This window comes from Pieris rapae, chromosome 10 (genome assembly GCF_905147795.1).
Source record: "Pieris rapae chromosome 10, ilPieRapa1.1, whole genome shotgun sequence".
NCBI lineage: Eukaryota > Metazoa > Arthropoda > Insecta > Lepidoptera > Pieridae > Pieris > Pieris rapae.
Window position 1 is genome coordinate 6,600,321 of NC_059518.1, and position 21,180 is coordinate 6,621,500.

General features: G+C 33.0%; 1 protein-coding gene across 5 annotated transcripts in view; it reads left to right on the top strand.

Moving 5' to 3' along the window:
* Nucleotides 1–21,180, top strand: part of LOC110992324 (GTPase-activating protein skywalker) — a 65,775-nt gene that overhangs the window by 18,061 nt on the left and 26,534 nt on the right. For all 5 annotated transcript variants that reach the window (XM_045629882.1, XM_045629879.1, XM_045629878.1 and 2 more), the window contains exon 5: nt 11,020–11,224. In XM_045629882.1, coding sequence (XP_045485838.1) covers nt 11,020–11,224 — 205 coding nt within the window. The remainder of the gene's footprint in view (nt 1–11,019; nt 11,225–21,180) is intronic.

Here is a 21,180-nt window from a genome sequence, read left to right on the forward strand (position 1 = left end):
TGACAACGGCAACATAGTTAGGAAACGAGTTAAGTAAATATATAATTAAAGTATAATCATTTGTAAGAAATTTTTACATTAAATTAATATTAAATAAATCATTATTTTTTTTTAATTTAAATTTTGTTAAAATAATAAAAATAATATTATTTATATTCATATTCAAAGATTCTGCTTTGGTGGAAGCAGATGTATGAAAATCATCGTTACGAGTATAGCGGAGTCCGTAATGGTCCGTTCCGCTCGCAGTGGAGGGTTAGCTTTACAATAAGCCTGAATTAAGAAATGGTATAAAATCTTATTTTTTTGGTATAAAACGTTTTCAAATTATGCTTTAATCTTATCCGCCGTAACCAGAATCTTCTAATATGTTAATGGTTAGACTCGTGTACAGCACAAATTTTCCCAGCTTGGTCATTGAACTGTAATGACAAGGTATGCTGGCTTTATTGAATCTCGCTATTATTTAATCTTATTGATTGCTCTTATTTGATTATGTCTGTCATTTATTTCCTGTCTCATGATTCATTCATTATTTTTATTAGAGACTCTTTCTAGGGAAGTAACGGTCATGCTGGCTTAAATACATAATACAAGTAACCTTTAGACATTTTTTACATTAAAGTAATTTTGTTTGCTGTGCTGTCCACTAATGGAGTTTTTGTATATGTGCGCATTTAATTCTCGCTTGTACGGTGAAAGAAAACATCGTGAGGAAACCGGCGGCATGTCTTAGACCCAAAAAGTCGACGACGTGTAAATAATAAACAAGTGATTACGAAACACATACGGAAAAGACCTAAATGATTGTAGCATCCCTAGATATGCTAAACATTACTTATATTTATATTACTTTTATAATAAAAATAAATAAATAAATAAAGGCTTTTTGATGATAAAATCCATTGCCTTAGACATGTGGGTGTACGAATTCTAAAAACGGTCTTCGAAGACTTTTTATATAGACTTTTGATGTAAGACAAGTATTTACAGTGTGTCTACGTTGACAATTTTCCTTATCAACCTAAAACTCACGTTCCTAATTCAAATAAACGTTTAACGACCATGACGCATTTAATACATTTATATACCTATCTATCTAATTGTATGTTTTAAACGCCTTATAAAATTCCAATAGTTTTCACTTTAACCAACTTTTTTTAACTATAAACGTAATTGAACTAATATTTTTTTATTCTAAATTTTAATCTAATTCTAGTTATAAATTAATTAATAGTATTATAAAAAGTAAAAATATCATTAATTATATTTCAAGTTACAAGTCTGATCATTCACTACAAGTATGTTCACAAGTATGACGCATGGCCAGCACTCTCGACTAAGTGCAGGAAGATATACGAATTGAAATATAATTTGTATGTGGTATGATTGTTACCAAGAAAAGTTAGGACATCACAAACGGGGAAAACCCGTGTTACCTGTGGTCTAAATTTGATGCTAAAACAAAAGAAAGCAAAAGAAAATTCCGCTGTTCTATATTGATAATCTACTGCTATTGAGAAAGGACAACTTCCGTATCGTCAGTCAACAGAAGTTGACCTGATAACCTCTGGGTTTGTTTACAACTGAGTCTGACATCTCTTATCGTGCGAGGCTTGAGAATCTGACATACTGTTTTGAAACGTTGTTTAAATCGCAATCAACATGCTCGTACTGTGAAAGAAAACGTAATGAATTGGCCTTAGTAACAATGAAGTGTGCTTAGCTGCTTCTCTACCTTCCTTTAAATCTCTACTGTACTGTATTTCCTGTCCACATCGTACCCGGTCGATACAAACTACGAGTACAAAGGTACTAACTTATCGAACTAAGTTATCGTGATGGGACACATAAGTCCTTTTTTATTGTTTTCATATTTTTTAATGGCTTTGTTTTATTTCGTTCTTTATGTCTAAGGAATCGTGAGCCTTATGTGGTTTAGCACTTCTTGCGTTTACCTAATTTTATTTACACTTAAAATATTCGTCACAATGGTTGCCTGGCAAGATCACTCAAAAGCGATAAGGGCGCCAGTTGCTCTCCTTTTTAATGAGTTTAATTGCACTGTATTTCTCGCAACGAAGTGTAAATAAATAAATAAGTGTGTTGGGCACAATAGAGTACTTGCCAAACAAAGTGATTACGACGACGTCGACGAAAAGAGCACTGTGCTCTTTTTGATATCAAACAAGGGATATGCTATTTCCGCCTCATCTGCAGGTAAAGCTACTTAAACAATCCTATGCCTCGAATGACTATTGAATGTCTTAACACTCTAGACTCTCTATAGGTTATGTACCTTCGTCTGTGGTCACCATGACCACAGACACATGACATGTTTGACACAATCAAAGGAGACGAGTCTTCGTTTTGTGTTTACATTTTTCAGTAGCTCAGATAAAGTCATTAAGTATTGCCATGTGTATAAAGGTTATCGCTTTATCATCCTATGTGTAGCTCGTGCATATTCTTATAATAATAAACTTTTAATTTCAATTGAAATTAAAAGTTTTTGATACAAATACATAAATGATTTCGAAATATAAATAATATATAATAAAAATAAATAGCTTAAATCTTTCATAGCTTTTTTGTTTAAATTTCGATATATACTTGGTTGTCTTCAATATTTTTTTACGTAAATGATAAGATATCACAGACATACACAAGATAACTCAATCATGCAAATAATTGTTAAAATTACTTAAATGGAATGTGTGCAAGGAAATATGATATTTTCATTTCATGATGATTTTCATATGTTTTACAGTATGTAATTAAGTATACAAAATTAAGAAGATTCTACATTTTATACTTAAACAGAGTGTGATAACCAACTCTAACGTATAATAGCCACAGCATAAGGGAAAATAAATACTATAATAAATATTGAAAACATGATTTGTTAATGAATTTAGGTAATGTACAATTATTAAATACTAATCACTTCTGTTAATATTTACCGTTGAAAACGCCGTGAAGTTGTCAAATTTGATATTATACAGGCCTTATCGCAGATAAGCGATGCCTTACAGGCAACCTAAAACGACAAATATTGCTGCTCCAGCTGGTTACATTCATATTGGTACACATCAACATATTGAATATTTTCCTATGCTTCCCTTTAGAAACTGTTTGCTTATTCCGGAATAAAACAAAAGTACTAAATAAAACTAAATTTACCTTTTATTAATATATTTTTTTTTTAAAGTTTTCTCCTTAAAAACCTCTGAGTTCTCATTTCGTGCTACCTATTCATTTTTATTTATGTAGATGTGATTTGGGATTATAATAGGTCGACCTAATAAAGGGACTTGCACAACGAACGGACGCGGATATTAATGCTGAAGACCGTTGCACAATGATATAATAAATTGTAGCTATTGGAACGTCTATTAGGGAACAGAAATAGATATCAAATTATAGTCTGTTATGTACCCTGCCAATACGGGGACTGAGATTGTAAAATAGTGTCGATTTTCGCCTCCAGCTTCTATGATGTCATCGATATCACGGGTGTTGGATGGGAAGGAATTTTTTTGGCTATAATGACATAAAATTACGTTTATCAATGCGACTCAATTAAAATAAATTTTAATTTAAATATCGATATTTTACTAGTAATGACTATTCTTTTCCTGTTTTATTTTGAGTTAATAAGTTTTAAATGATTAATTGTCGAAGTAATAATTAACTTTAGACCATAGCTGTGTTCACTTGACACTTACAAACATACACAACATAATCTCCATGTAAATTGTGTATCAATATATACTTTACATAGCAAATGGAGACTCGACTCCTGTGCTGTTATCAATGTAAGCAATGTTATCATGTTATTATTTTGTTTTTGTCGTTAAACTATATGTTTATTATGACACTGGTCACACTCAATGTCAATACATCCGAGTTTCGGCATATGTTTTAAATATAAGTGTCATTATCATAGTGTCTAAAAGTAATTAGGCAGTATTGTCTTTTTTTTTCTTTAAATAAGTAATTAGGTACTTTTGTACTTGGTTCATGGGGAATAAAAGTGGCTTATAATCGGTGTCTAGCGACGGAAATGGTGTGGGTATCTCTCTCATAGAGGTGATACTGAAAAACAATAAAAGGTTCGCTAATGTTTTTCATTACTATAACTAGGTACCAGTTGACATACTGCACCGAAGGTTTTTGAGTGTAACATACCGTTGAGGTCTCGGTAGAATGCGACAGCGACCCCGGATCGCCTGTAACGCGGTTTTGTAGGAACTTCTCGAGGTGGTTTTAGTAGGTTTTGTTCACACAATCTCTGAATAATTAATTCATAAGTGATTTTGGTGTGGGTCGAGTCCCATATACCCTGCAACGTTTTAGGCCAGGGGATGCGCAAATGCATTTCCATCTCGAATACAAAATAAAAAATCTTACGTCCTATGTCCACATAGTGTAGTTTAAAGATTGTCAGTGAGAAAAAGTGGTTTAGTCGGTTATAAAGCATTGCCTTGACAACTACATATTTTATTGTATAAAATTAAACCTCTCGTGAACATGCATCTTAAAATGTCGTAAATCACTATTGGCGATAATAATGTACGCATCTTAAAACACTGCGCAATTGTAGAGAGGTTATTTATAAATTTAATTGCCATTAATTATGTTGCGATAACTTTCGTTTGTAAACATTTGTAACTTTATCTAGAAAATGCAACTGCAATTAGTGTACCTACTGTTCGGTAATTGATTAAAGAGCTATAGTTTGCCCCCTGTTCTATAAAAAAAAAAAAATTACTAAGTCAGGGATATTATTAATTTATTTACAAGAATACATACACTATCCTTACAGTAAGCGGTAAGCCATTACGATAACGATAAAATAAATGAAATAAAATATTATAAAATATTTAATATTACATATGTACATAATATACACAATATCGCTACTATGAACTCAGTCTACGAACATATAATGATGTCCATAGAGTTGGAGATAGCATTTGGTTAGAGGAACGTTGTTAATATCTATCTATGGCTTTTATTTCTAAGGGTAGCGTTTTAAAGCCAACGATATAGATACCGCAGAACCTTCGTAGGTACTAAAATAATTGGAAACTTTCCTATGTACTCAGCAATGTTTGTATAAGTGCTATTTTCGGCAAAGCCAATACATGCATCGGAAATAACTGTTTTACCAGTTGTAAATCTTTCGTGCGCGCGAGTCGATTGTGAAAAACACAAGTTATTCGGCGAATGTTTATGATATTTGCGAATCAAAATACTGCTCGTTATATCAACATTCCTGTTCTGAAATAATTTTAGAAAAGTTTTAAAATTTTATGACGATGTTAAGACCATGGTTTACTTTTAATGAGGTTTTATTTACGTTATTCGCATGTAGATTTGACGAGAGATTTTGATGAATTGACAGCGCTTTAATCGAGTCAATGGTTTTTGCTGGTTGCGCGATACAGTTTTTATTGGACAACATCATCGACGTTTTCATACGAATACGTTTTGAATATTCTTATTCTATGGCCTATTTTCATCAGGAATAATGTAGAATTCTAATGGTGATTGAGTTTGTCAAAGCCGTCATGTAGTTGTGATTAAAACTTCTGTATAATATTCTAGAGTACCTCCACTAGAAATGTTTTTAACATATAAAACTCGAATGACCGAGAAAGTAAAGAAAACTGGAAAACGAATTACGTCATTTAATCATAATTCATGAAGCGAAAATATAAGAAAAACCGAAAGCGTAAGCGTCTGGTTAGAAACTGTTGAGTGGCACTAGAATAAATAATACTTCGCTAGAAAAGTTAAAACCCTACTATCTACATAATAGACTAAAATGAAATACTGAAATAGACAACCTAGTTATTTCAAGGAATTTTTACGAACGCTTGACATGTCTGAAAGTTATGTCGTATCTTAGATGGTGATAAAATCGACCTAATTCGTAGCTTTTCAGTACAAGAGCTCAAAGACTCATAAAATAAGACAAAAATTGCAAATTGCGAACACCGGGAGACTTTATTGAATTAAGCGTTGATTGTTTGTGTCAGAGGTCGCGTCGAGGTTGTACCCGCATTAATTGGGGCCTTCGCGCTCCGCCCACGTGTCCACCGTAATCCTGCTTCACGTGAAGTACCCGCATGTTGAATAAAGCGGTTTATCCTGTTACCTATTATGCTTAGGCAGTTTTTTTGTGGAATGTTTTGAGACGATGAGTTTTAAATCTTAAATATATCCGCGTTTAAGCTAATGTATCAGCGAGGAATGTTAAGGTATCGCAGATTCGACCCCCAGCTGTGTACTAATGTATTGTCGCTCGTACAGTGAAAGAAAAGCGGCATGTCTTAGACTTTCCTGAGAGATCTTAGAGTGAAAATGACGACGGTATGTGTGAGGCACAGAAGGCTGTGATCAGCCTATTAGAAAGTCTACTTGCCGATTAGAAGACATTAATGATCACGAAAAGATACAGAAAGCATTGCATTTTTTATAACAGCGTTTATACCTAAGCTCCAAATAATAAGTACCAAAAATATATTTAATGTGTGAAGGATCAAATAATGTAATGCGTTTTTATCTTAGTTTCCCCATCACCAATTTTAGTTTGATAGTAAATGATCGAAAAGAATCCGTAAGTGAACTCGCATTTGGACACAATAGCTAGAGGCATTCTGATAGTGATTTCGACCATCGAGATAACGACAATACGGCTCAATCGAATTCTACTCCAATAGAATTTATCTTGTGGCAATGAAATACAAGTGATACTTGAAAATGTCAATGGAGTTGCTTGTACATTCCAACGAAATAATAGTAGAATTTTATCACGAAGTCCCTTATTTATTTTCAATTAAATTTTTAGTTACAGGAATCAACCGGTTTTATCCAAATCATACATAATATATGAGTACTAAAAACCATATTTTATATACCCTTTGTCATTACTCAATTTGTATTATTAGACAATTGGAGGTAGAGTTATTTACCCTTATATATTTTTGTGTTAGTCATTCCTTTCAAGATATTGAATTGATGTAAGGATTTTTTTCTTTGGTGATCTTCATGTACATAAGCTATCAAAAGTAGCCACTGTCTCTAGCAGCAGTTTTGACCAAAGCTACAAATTTATATTTAGAAATGAGTACAATATCCATCTCGAAAGCCAGTTTTAATGTAAAGAACAGTGTATCATTTGTGAACAGGTTTATATTGATTTACAAACAAACATGTGATGTTTAGTTGCGCTGGAGTGGATGGCCTTGACTGAATGAAGGACAATGCCGCCCGCAGAGGCGTGGCACTCACGCAATGTTGATCATTGTTTTTATCTAAGAAATTAATTATCTATGAGTGAACTATCTAAGACAAACAACAAAGCTAAGGAAAAACGTAAGAATTCTTAACAAAAGCTATTTTTAGTATAAAAAAATATTTGTTGGTGATAACAATTAGATTAGTTCAACACTTTAGCTATAATGTTATTGATTACATAATCGCTGAGATACTATTTTAACGTTAAATATAACTAAATTTATTTTTAAAGTAGTTCCTAAAAGTGATGTTAAACTATGTAATTAGAGCTTTTGTTTGTAGAAAATAAAATGATTTATCGTTGATAATTACCTGTATGGTCCAATTCGTTTTGAAGTTTTTCTCTACCATAATTACGGAGAATATTAATATTTAATTGTATGTTGAGCTCCAAGAATTGTGTAAAAAGTAAAGTAATAATTAATGAAGACCACGCCAGCTTAAAGGAAAATGGGTCGCCGTGAAAATGCCGTTGAAACCACTTGCATTTGTTTCAAATTATATATTTTTTATAGAATGTGTATGAAAATTTCTATATTAGTTGTAAGGCGTAGGATACCATGTTTGTCAGTCTTTGCCCTGATCTGGCCACTTCGCCTGTGAATTTTCCCCTTTACTCTTTCCGTAAACTTCTCCAGTCTCGTGGACCTACTATTTTAGTAATACGTCGCTAATTTTATACTTTCTGGATTAAATTATTTTAGTACTCTTATTTCGGAAACTATGCTCGCGAATTTTTGTTTATTTATAGTTCTGGCATAGCCCAACAACCCGGTCTTTTCGGATTTCTATATGTGACGCAGTCCGCGTTTGGCCTGTTTTTACGTTATTTATCGCTAGCATTTCTTGCTATACGGTCGTTGCTCCGTTTATTTTACGCAATCGTATCTTCGGCGACGCTGAAGTTAGACAACAGACTGTCATAGAAGTCTTATCATGAAAGATTAACGTTCATCGAACCTTTGTGCTTAGTAATTATGGTAACGTTATTAAGGCAAGCTTACAGTATAAGATACAAAACGAGTGTATTTCTTTATTTATTTGGAAACAAAACAGATACATCTTTACAATAAAAATAAAGTTAAAAATACACCAATTACACACACACAACACAACACAACCAATTTAGGCTTAATTAATTAAATTTAATCAGTTAGTTAATTGTATTAAATACTTTGTTTGTTTGTTCCCTTTTGTAAATCTTTTTGTTATATAATGTATCATGTATTCCATCTGTGGCTATGTTATCGGTGTATTTGTTTGCTATTATATGTATTTTGTGTTAGCTGTAGGAGTACAAAATAAATAAATAAATAAATAAAAATAAAACATAAAATAAACACATTGGATGTATCCACAATAGGTTTCACTAATATAACTATATGATACAAACAAAACAAAACATGACAACGACACATATACATGTAGTAAGAGTTAGGACATTAACAGTTGTTTTAATTTTTTTTAATAAAGCAGTAGAGGAGTGCGAAAAAGGGTCGATGTTTTTGACAGAATCTAAAGCAGAACACATCCTGTGAAGAGGCTCGCGGTACCCAATGTATACTGTTGAAGGTATACTTAAACATTTACTTTAGAATTATAACATTAAGGGTCTGTTTCACAATGTCCGGATAAGTTCCAAATAAGCTATTTATTACTTATTGGTAGAATAAACAGTATTTTTGCGTTTCACGACTGTCATATAGTGCTATTCGTCATGAAACGGGAAGTATCTTATTTGGATATTTCGAATAATTTATGTGTTGCATAGCTATTTGGTACTTTATCCATACATTGTGAAACAGGCCCTAAATATAATTACTAAAAATACGATGTTTAAGGCTCTTCTTAGCTCTGGTCTGTGAGGAGCTTGAAGAAAACAATTTTACAGTAAATATAATGTTCGGTCACGGACCAACCACTAGTATTATGAAATTTTAGTAATCACTCGCATTTGATCAGATAAAAATGTTACGGATACTGATATTAAATTTATATCGAAACACTTAACTCAGCACAGTATTAATATTATCAATCATAGGCCAAAAAAGAAATAACTAATTTTTTAACCTAACTTGACGAAGACCAGAGTACTCTCTGACACAAGGCAGGACATTAATTTCCCCAATGTTAATCTATTTATTACTCTCAATATTTGCAACTAAACCGTCTTCTCCCAAAAAAACATAACCTCTCATTGGATATCATTTATTTCATCATATCATTGGACTGTCTGGAAGTGATCCGGGAAACTCAATGAAAATTGCTCCTCAAGTGCTATAAATAATTATGAGTTTCCTTACAAACCTAAAAAAATGATATTTTTTGGGGCCTTAGGTGCTTTAGGGATTCGTATTTAAAAAAAAATCTTCAACTATTTAATATTGCAATAATTTATCTGGCTAGACACACTAGTACGCAGTGTTCTAAAAGTTTCGCCATTAACAATAGAAGGCAGCTAGCCAGTTCTGCAAACTTACACAAAAGTTTGATAAGGACTTTGTTACTGACTACAATTATATAAAGCGGTCTGAAACTGCTTTATAGTACTGAATCGGAGCCGTAGTTCATAGTATAGCTACTATAACGCTAATATGAATTAACAATATAAATTGCATAAGAACAAAAGGAAACATTGATTGTACAACTCTGTATGCAGAAAGATATAATTTGTCTGCCCACTTCGCATGGCCTTGTTGCAAAGTGGATAATCACGAATTCTATTGTGGACAGATTGAATAAGAGATTTGAAGGTGTTTACTATATCAATTTGCGATCTGGTGCGACTGGCGATGTGACGTTTTTTGCAAAAATAACCATATTTGGTATTTGATTTAACATTGTTTATTCAATATAAACATTAAAAATAAACAAGTAAAAATCATTTAAAAGACAGCATTGAATGTTATTGTAGACAGATATTATTCTAATAATGTAGAGTGTATAATATCGTAAGTATGTTGCGGCAAACATATAATTGAAATAGAATCTCATCTAGTTTCCTCTTTAGCTGCTCAGTACTCGTAGCCATAATTACATAGGAAGTGACTAACATAGTTTAGTCTAGACTAACGGTTGATTGAGCAACTCTTGCTAGAAAGAAATGTGTGTGTTTGCGACATTTCCGGATATTATGTATCCGTTGACTTGATATATTTTAATCAAAACATGACACTCTCACTCATAAAACTGAATTCTACCACTCCTTTACTGTGCAAAGTATCATGCTATGGAATTCCTTACCAGACGAGCTCAGTCTTTAAATTTATTTAAAAATCTTTTTGGGTATTTTTTTTCTGCCTCATAATTAGCTACTACTTATATGTATTAATTGTGACTCAATTAGCCCTTGGAATAAGCTTTTACATTTTTGTTAATACATATTATTGTTAATACATTTATTCTTGTTGTTTCTTTAGATTTTATTGTATTTTAGTTATAGGTATTGTTATTTGTTATTTTGAGTTTTTTTGTTAAGTTTTTATGTACTTCTTGTACGTTAACCTCTGGTGCTCCTTTTTATTTGTTCCGAATTAGCCACCCGTTGCCTAAGAACTTATGTAACGTGCTTTTTTATACGTATGTTTTTGTATAAGGTGACCAAGTGTAAATAAATAAATTAAGACACGCCGTTATAAAATCAAAAACAGATATGATTAGAAGCAAAACTAAAATCCAAATAATAATAAATAGTATTGATTATCGTTCCAGGTGTTCGGAACCGTGGAGCTCCCAGACAAGCCGATCATGTTGCCGCCTTTTGTGGAGGCGACACACTGTCTCGGCTACCACTTGACTCGCAAAGGCAGAGCGGTCGCTGATCGCGTGGTATCTGTCCTTGGCTACGCCTGCCCCGACATCACCTACAGCCCCAGCCTTTACCCCATCACCGCAGCACTGTTACACTTTATGCCTGGTAAGTTTCTCAACTGTTCTGCCAATTTATCTCTCAATGCTAAATAGTTTTATTCTTTTAACTACGTCGAGGTTTCAAATTGAATAGTGATATTTGTTAGTAATGATTGCTCCAAGTAAAAAAAAGATTTTTTTAAACTAGCTTGGTTATTTGGATTCAAGTATTGTCTATGTGTTATGGGTAATAAACAAGACCCCAAAGTGTCTTGTATACGTTGCTATCATTTGGATTTATGTAAAAATTTTGCTTTAAAATATTTATTTTTCTTGTGGAATTTAATTCTACCTTTAAAGTAAATGTAAAATAAATAAGTTTGCTTGTTACTTTGTTCTCTGACTACTTACATATAACAAGGACCGGTAAAATTGGTTAAAGTAAAAAAGTTGTAACCTATATTGTAAAGTTTTGTTTTTTTAATTGTCTTTGGCCTTAGTTACGGTTTGTTAATGCCACTCTTCCATAAATCATTGTATAAAATATGTTTGCTTCGTTATAAATGTTTTTTGTGCTTATGATCTAATTTTTTCTTCGGAAAACTCTAATCTACAGCTCTTCTACTGTATACTAAGATGTGTAGTCACCCTGTACCTTAAATGTATATTTTATAACCTTTTAAGTAAGAAAATAAATTACTATTGACAAATAAAACAAAAAACAATCTGTAAAACTCTTAAAACAGTTGGCGTAAGTGAATTGAGTGTGTAACCTAGTGCTTGTAAAGAAAATTATCGTGCTGATAAAACAATTTTAACTTGCCAAAACACAAGTTTCATACGTATAATGACAGAGTTGGATGTCAGCTAACAATCGGTCCCAGCATCCTTTCAATTCACACGACTGCAGAGGCGTCACAGAATTCACAGACCTGCTTTAATTCCGTAATAAGTGCGGGGGGCGATAATTGACAACAGCAATAGGCAAATTGCTCCGTTTGTCTTTATAGACTGTATCTCGGATGTAAGTTTGAACGAAATTATGCCTTAACCTAATACGATATGATACATTTTCGAGTGCCTCCATCCACTTCGTTTAGTCCTACTAAAATTGAACTCAATGACTCTGTGTTAGAGTCAGATATATCATTTTGACAACATACGTTTAATTCCTGACGTAGGCATGTCGCAGATTTGCATTGCGTCCGTCGTTATGAGAATTTCGCTTTTAGGATCACGTTCATATTGCTTGGAATGTGACCAAAACGACACATGGTTTCTCTCGTATTCGAATAATTCAAACTGGAAAATCGAATGTATGACGTGCAGTTAATTCATTCCTGCTTTATATTTATAAATATTAGTATTGTCTTAACTTTTACACATTTAAAGAAAACACTTTCTTATGTATTATTGTAAACTTATAATTATTTAAACATAATTTAAATTTATTTTTTTAAGTTGTCGATACCAATTCCTGTCAAATAAATACTGATAATACAACATTTTCTACAGCTGTGATACTTTTTGACATTTAACACCTTTGTCTTCAGTCACTGTTTTCTTTATAAATATTTCGCATGTAAGTGGGATAGAACAAGGATATTGCAATGAAGTCACAATGATTCAGATGTTAGTTAAATTTCTTACTTAAAAAGCTCCAACTTCTGTTATATATAACAAATACGAGTGCAGCTGAGTCAATGCTACTGAGATTATGTGCAAACATTTTAGCTTTGCCCCTGACATTATGTTCATTATCAACACCGGCTAAAACTAGTTTGCAGTGTATCAGTTTGTTTTGAACAAAAATATTTTATTCAATATAAACAGAGGCCCGTGTTTTAGTTGCTGGCTTATCGCCAGTGCCACAGTTTACAAGTTACTAATAGTCATTCGTGACTTCTTTATTCTCTTGAACTTGATTTTATTTACAATTTTAGGAAACATACATTCCGATAAACATGTCTGCGTTTAAACCGTGAATATGATATGATAAATCGTTTTTTTAATTATAACATTCAAAAGAACTTCATTGTCTTATTACATAATCATATTTTTTAGATAAGAAACTTAATAAAAGAGATGCTATCACCATAAGACAAGCATCCCAATTTTGTCTTCTAGGATCATTCTGGTGTGATCTTTAATGTCCTTTTAAATTGATAAGCCACTTACAATATAGGCCTTTTAGAAATCCCAATTGCAGCTAATTTCAATATTGTTAAATTATGTGACATATGTTTTTATTTGTAATTTTTTACGCTATGTAAAAACCTACCCTTACATTGTAATTCAATTTGTTGAATAGCAATGTATAGGTTAAAGGGCTGCGTAAAAAGCTTGAATGCCCATTATGTGCGCATTGGGGCGGAACCGCCTGGCTTCCTGCTTTAGTTTTGCGCTGTACTTCATTACATCCACATCACGTATTCCCTCATTCGTCCTTGAGCCTCCCTGCGTATATAACAGAGTAGGTGATTGAAATTCCTTTATTGCGTCGTAGTATTATGAGGGGCTTTGGAATAAGTGTACTCTAGACACGCAATATTAAGTCGCCATGGAAGTTTTTCGATTAAGTAATATTTTAACTAGCAATTTGTTTACTATTTTCTTTAATATAGTCATATAAATAATCAATCAAGATGAAATCAAATTATTGTTATAACAAGAAGAAAAATCGTATCATATATTAAAAACTGTCCAAATGTAAAGGCCCATCTAATATTGATCCTATGGAATATATTCCCCCTATTACCTGTTATCAGACAGCGTCGAGACCCGGTTGCATGTTATTACAACCTTAGTTTGGAATTTACCTTCGTTTTATTTTATTTCCTTGTTTTGAGGTCGAAAGCGATATGTTTTTGTAATGACTTGCTTTAACGTTAAATTTAAGCTTTTGCTTTAATTTTTTTTATTATGAATAGTAAATATGTATAATATTGAAATATAAACATTTACGATACAAATTTTTATTCTAATTGTTAATAAATTTGTAATAATTCCTATAACAATCATCGTAATTATTCATTGTTTCATTGTCATTGCTGACCTACTGTTGTGTGATCAATACGCCTCGCCCATGTTCTAGTCTCGTAATAAACTCTTAATATTATCCCTCAGGGACGACGTCTTGTGGTGTCATATGACAAGTATATCAGTCACGACATAATTATTGTGGTTAATAATGAAAAACATGATGTGGTAAAATGTTTCTTATGCAACAGTTATTGCAATAAATATACTGTAAATCAAAAAGATTAGGTTGCTATTTATGATTCAAATAACAAAACTTTCATTTTAATTAACCGTATTCTAACTAAAGTAGAAATGAATTTAACGCACTTAAAGCAAAAGGTATATGTGGGACTAGACTCACCCCAGTTACTCTAAAACGCTACACTAACAACCAAAACCACCTTAGGTAGTACCCCAAACACGTCATAGCATCTAAGAAATCCTCGGGGAAGTTGCTTTACGGCGTTGACAAAGTGTGGATAGCTGGAGACGGGCGAACCTCTAAAACATAATTAGTGAAAAGGTATAATAGCAAACATACCTCTAAAACATAGTTAGTGAAGAGGTATAGCGAACATACCTCTAAAGCATAGTTAGTGAAAAGGTGTAGCGAACATACCTCTAAAACATAGTTAGTGAAAAGGTATAGCGAATATACCTCTAAAACATAGTTAGTGAAGAGGTATAGCGAACACACCTCTAAAACATAGTGAAGAGGTATAGCGGACATACCTCTAAAACATAGTGGTGTCACGTAAACTTCCTTCCTCATTTGTCCTTTGCGGTCTGACGTAAGAAACGTTTGGGTTTTGAGTAGTTTTTATAACTTCGTTAAGCGTTTGTTTTTTTCTCGCCTAATGTTTTTTGCGAAACTATCGCCGTATCAAATGATTCAACAAAAAGTTATCAAGAAAGCTTTTCGGTCGGGTTTTTTTTTTACAATTTTTTTGTGATGTCATGAGTTTTCATTGTAATTTGCGTTCAAGGTCTACCGTATTCTATTCTTCATATCCGTATTTGTTGTGTCTTAAAAAGAAAAATTCTGAAGCGACCGATCAGAATATTGCATATTTATGTGTAAAGTAGGGGAGCGCGGGGCTGGTACTAACAAATTTTGCATTATGATTTATATTTTCGTTGATAATAGACTTTTTCATTTTATTTTTTATTGTAAACATGCTTTGGTTATTCAGCTATGATATTAATAAAAAAAATCATCAGATACGTAAGTGGTTCCAGAAAGAGAACCATAAAAACCAAAAAAGTCATTTGTTAATATATACCCCGCACGTGGGGCAAATATTAACGGAGCTGGGGTAAGTATTAACGTAAGGGGCGATTAATAACAGAGACTAAAATTTTATCAAATACTCAAATAAAATGTCACTGACATTAATGAAAATGTTTTATTGCCTTTAATGGTAAACAAATTAGTACTTTTTATGATAGGAACTGAAAGAATTTAACAAATTATTTTAATCTACACACTTAAAAATAATCATTGCTACAGTTTCATTAATTTTAAGCCTTAAAAACATAGTTTAAACTTAATGTTTAAAAATTACTTAATTTTTTTAGGTTCAACAATCTTTCAGTTTCTAAATAGTGTAGAAAAAATTAGTATTATCTTATAAATCTGTTACAAACATTTTTTTTAATAGTTTAAATATAATAATTAAATAAAAGTCACATAAACTTTTTAGTATCAACAGTCTTAAAGAATCTCAATGAGTTAAACAATAAAGTATTTTAAATCTACTTCGAAAAATGAATGAACATAAGGTCGGTTGAAGGATGTTGCTCTGCTTAAGCTGGCCGCCTCAGGACTCCGAATAGGCAAGGATGCGCTGCGCTTCATAAAACCAGCAAACCTATCTCTGCCAGCCTTTCCGTCTCTTTTCCAAGATTCTGGAATATTTATCTATCTTGTGTCGAATGGCAAGCTAATGTTTTGACATCGTCTGGTAGCAATCCAAAATAGATAGGTATTAGAACATTTGACTAAATATTCAGCTATCATTGTTTCTTGCTCAGAATTGAAAACTAGACGGTTTTTTTATAACCCACTTCGACAGAAGTTCCCTCCTTTTTGTTCTTTACGTATTTAAACAGTGCTACGTGACGATAACATATTCAGTAGCAGCATTTATATTTCTATATTTCCTGTTTTTTACCAGAACTGTTTCAGCTGCCAGCTCAAATACTTTTTGAAACATAGACCCCCCTTGTACTCTTCATTTTGTAATTTCTCATTCTATAAAAAAACATACTTATTGGAAAAACACTCGTTATTATAACATGTTAATACTGACCCCACTCAATTTGTTAATTTTAGCCCCCAGGTCACTTTTTATATTTCATCAATTACAGAAAATAAACTAATCAAAATAATTACAAACAAGTATAATAGTCTTATAATCAATAAAATACAATTCCATTTAGGATTGAATTCCATTAAATTTATCGTAAAAATAAATCTTAAATCAATTTATTACGAAGTACGAAAAGTTTGTTTACCTGTCAATTCGAGGTGATTACGCATAACTATCACTATTGTCGGCCGATCGATAAGCGACAAGTTAGGACATGTTCGGCTGTGTATATAGTTACTCTAAACCTAGCCTCATTTTTTTATCACTTCACGTTTGGTGGGAATAAGCTTGTTAATTCTTACCCCCGTTAAAACCAGCCCCGCTCTCCCCTACTCCAGTCATAATAGCGTGCATTTTATTCGGTTGATGGTGGATGTAGGTGTGATGTAGCTTTATTTCCCTGTTTTATAGTGATGCCAGGTTTCTTTGGCCAGTAATAGATCTCAACAGTAAAGCCGGCCTTTAACAAAATTGGTTAAGTTGGTAGTCTCATACAAAACGAAAGAAAATTAATTACTTTAACGAAGTAATTCGTTGCAGAGTTTACATGATTACACATGGCATACATATACATGTTACATATATGTATATACATTTCATGTATACTTTATATTACTTTAATCCGTTCCACTTTTGCATTCCTTCACTTCACCGCAAAGACTTTGTTCAAAAATATTCATGTTATCTTTAGGTTTTCGCCTGTAATACCTGAAGGATACCCATTTAAAGTTTAAGTGATCTTATCTTGAACGAGCCTTATGGATTGAAAAAATATCGATAAAATATTAATTTATTTATTTAATTATAAGTAATGTAACAGCTTATACTTATGCATATTATATATAAGACAAAACACTAAGACAATACAGAAAGCCAAAACATTACATAGATAAACTATATATGTATATAAATCAGAAAAAAGCAAGTGCAATAATAGACAAAGATACATTAAAAAAAACTAAAGTAAACTGAAATTTAACATTTAAAACAACAAATAATACTTAGACAGTATAAAAGTAATTTCTTCGCGTCTTTGTTATGTAACTAAAATATATACGTGAATGTATTAAGGTGAATATTTAACCTGAAAAAAAATATTTTTTTTATCATACAGTTTAGAAGTGTTTTAAATAACTTTTTAAAGATGTTTTATATTGCAAACTGGCGTATATAATCCGTTTGCAAAAATAATAACTTCAACATTTACTGCTAAATTACCACGACTTTAAATTGAGGTCTCCACAGATTAGTTCGTGCCGCGGGACCCTCCTTATTTAGGTCACGACCTCATCCACCCTCTCAATCGTATTCCAGCTCTGTGCCAGTATTGCGAAAATACTATTTTAAAATGATGTCGGATATATCTGAAATAAAAAATGACTTTGTGTTCTGTATTACAATTATGTAATATTAAGGGCCTGTTTCACAATGTATGGATAAAGTGCCAAATAGCTATGCAACACATAAATTATTCGAAAGATAAAGTTCCAAATAAGATATGTACTTTAAATTTCATGACGTATAGCGCTATCTCACAGTCGTGAAACGGAAAAATACTATTTATCCTACCAATAAGTCATAAATAGCTTATTTGGAACTTATCCGAACATTGTGAAACAGGCCCTAACACTATTATTAAATTTGTTATTAGTTTTGCGCCTAAATACAAAAAACAGCTATACATCGAAATTTGATATTGAAGTGAAAGACTATCTAAAATCTAATTTAGTTAATTCGTGCCCTTTAAATGTCTTAGTGTACATAAAATTATTATTAAAATACCTAAATGTTTATGAACGGTACAAAAATAAATAAATCTAGTCTTCATCCGATAAGCAATTAATCGCGTCAGAATGACGTAGAATCTAAGACGGCTAATGTAAATACAACTAAAAATAAAGAAAGTATTGCAACAAATCACGTGATGTTTCGATTAAACCGTCATCAAGTGGCCTTGGATTGATCCGAATCTAAAGAGAATTCCATTCTCGTACGTTAGGGCTGTTAGTGTTTGCAATTAATACCTAATGCCTACCTAAACTTGATATTTTAGGCCCTAGATAAAACCTAATTATAATAATAATATTGCAATGTTACAGGAACCCTTGCCGTATCATGCAATTGACTTTAGTAAAAGTAAAAATGAACTTGGTTGGTAGTCGTTGTTTTCTATCTGATCTAAAATATCGCATTAGGGTTAAGTCAAAATTCTTGAAAAGAACCGTAACAACAATGACGTTTTTAAGAGAAATATAATAATAAATAAATTATGCGGTAACCCTAAGTAGACGGAATGCCAGAAGCGGACGTACATCAAAGGTGGGGGTTTACGAGCACACATGTACCGCGATTTGCAGTAATGCTGCACTACATGTCTAGTACACGTATCAAACAGTTTTATTGTTTACCACAGTTATATTATGGTCTATGCTCTATGGCTCAAATGTAATAAAGTAGGTTAAGGCTTGAACAGTGCTCAAATCGGTCAACTAGCCCTAGTTTAAATTAAATTGTTGGAAGAACTGTCGCTCATATGCATTTGAAAAAAATATATATTGTGGGTTGAAGCCTACTGTATCGATTGATAAAATCAAAAAAGATAAAAGCAATACCAATTTCCCAAAAAAAATTTACCATCGAACCGTAGATTAGACATAAATTACAAATTCGCTCCAAAACGGTTTATGCGATTTATTTTAATCTTACACGTATTATTAGATATAGCATATATAATTATTTTCATAAAAAAAAATTTGTATTAATTCGTTTCCTGGGCATGGAAAGTAATAAAAGGTAAATAAACTCAAGCGCAATGGGCTTCCCTCCGCAATTTCACACCCGCGAGCCCTGCATGCGGCTTGTCTTCAGTCCACCTCAACGCTTTGCGACGGGAGGACTACGCTTGTGTGTCGAAGCCAATAATAATTAAATATTTGCGTATTTTAGTTTTTACCCGCGGATTTTTTTAGAAATGCCAAAATATAAAAAGAAATATCAAGTGAGGCGAGGACATGAACTTCGGAAATTATTGTATGTTATAAGTATATGTATATAAGTACCTACCCAAACAAAACTCAAATTTAGAGTTGTCAAGTTTCAAGTGCAACTTGTACAACCAAGTAAAATAAGTTGCTGAACCTGATACCTGATGGAATCTGAAAGTGGGTACTGGATCTCGAGGATGGTAAGCAGTAGACATACCGTCATTGAGCTCGTTGTAATCAGCTCAACGAGACGATACTAGAAATGTGACTAAATGAACCTGATGATGGACTCCGAAGGTGGGTACTGGGTCTCGAGGATGGCAAGCAGTAAACATACCGTCATTGAGCTCGTTGTAATCAGCTCAGCGAGACGATACTAGAAATGTGACTATATGAACTTGATGATGGACTCCGAAGGTGGATACTGAGTCTCGAGGATGGTAAACAGTAGACATACCGTCATTGTGCTCGTTGTAATCAGCTCAGCGAGACGATACAAGAAATTTGACTATATGAACCTGATAATGGTCTCCGAAGGTGGGGACCGGATCTCGAGGATGGTAAGCAGTAGACATGCCGTCATTGAGCTCGTTGTAATCAGCTCAGCAAGACGATACTAGAAATGTGACTATATGAACCTGATGATGAACTCCGAAGGTGGGTACTGGATCTCGAGGATGGTAAGCAGTAGACATACCGTCATTGAGCTCGTTGTAATCAGCTTAGCGAAACGATACTAGAAATGTGACTATATGAACCTGATGATGGACTCCGAAGGTGGATACTGAGTCTCGAGGATGGTAAACAGTAAACATACCGTCATTGAGCTCGTTGTAATCAGCTTAGCGAAACGATACTAGAAATGTGACTATATGAACCTGATGATGGACTCCGAAGGTGGATACTGAGTCTCGAGGATGGTAAACAGTAAACATACCGTCATTGAGCTCGTTGTAATCAGCTCAGCGAGACGATACTAGAAATGTGACTATATGAACCTGATGATGGACTCCGAAGGTGGATACTGAGTCTCGAGGATGGTAAACAGTAGACATACCGTCATTGAGCTCGTTGTAATCAGCTTAGCGAGACGATACAAGAAATTTGACTATATGAACCTGATAATGGTCTCCGAAGGTGGGGACCGGATCTCGAGGATGGTAAGCAGTAGACATGCCGTCATTGAGCTCGTTGTAATCAGCTCAGCGAGACGATACTAGAAATGTGTTATATGAACCTGATGGTGGACTCCGAAGGTGGGTACTGGGTCTGATTGACTCTGATTTCATTTTCGGGCTTAGATATAACATGCTGCACTCGTAGGTTTCAGAACCAAGAAAAATATTTAAAATTTCAACTGGAAGACGAATCGTTGAAATTGATTATTTTTTCAATAAACTCAAAGAAATATAGTGGTATTATAGTAAATATTACCTAATATTTATTTAATATTAAATATTAATAAGTTCATATAGTCACATTTCTAGTATCGTCTCGCTGAGCTGATTACAACGAGCTCAATGATGGTATGTCTACTGCTTACCATCCTCGAGATCCAGTACCCACCTTCGGAGTCCATTATCAGGTTCATATAACACATTTCTAGTATCGTCTCGCTAAGCTGATTACAACGAGCTCAATGACGG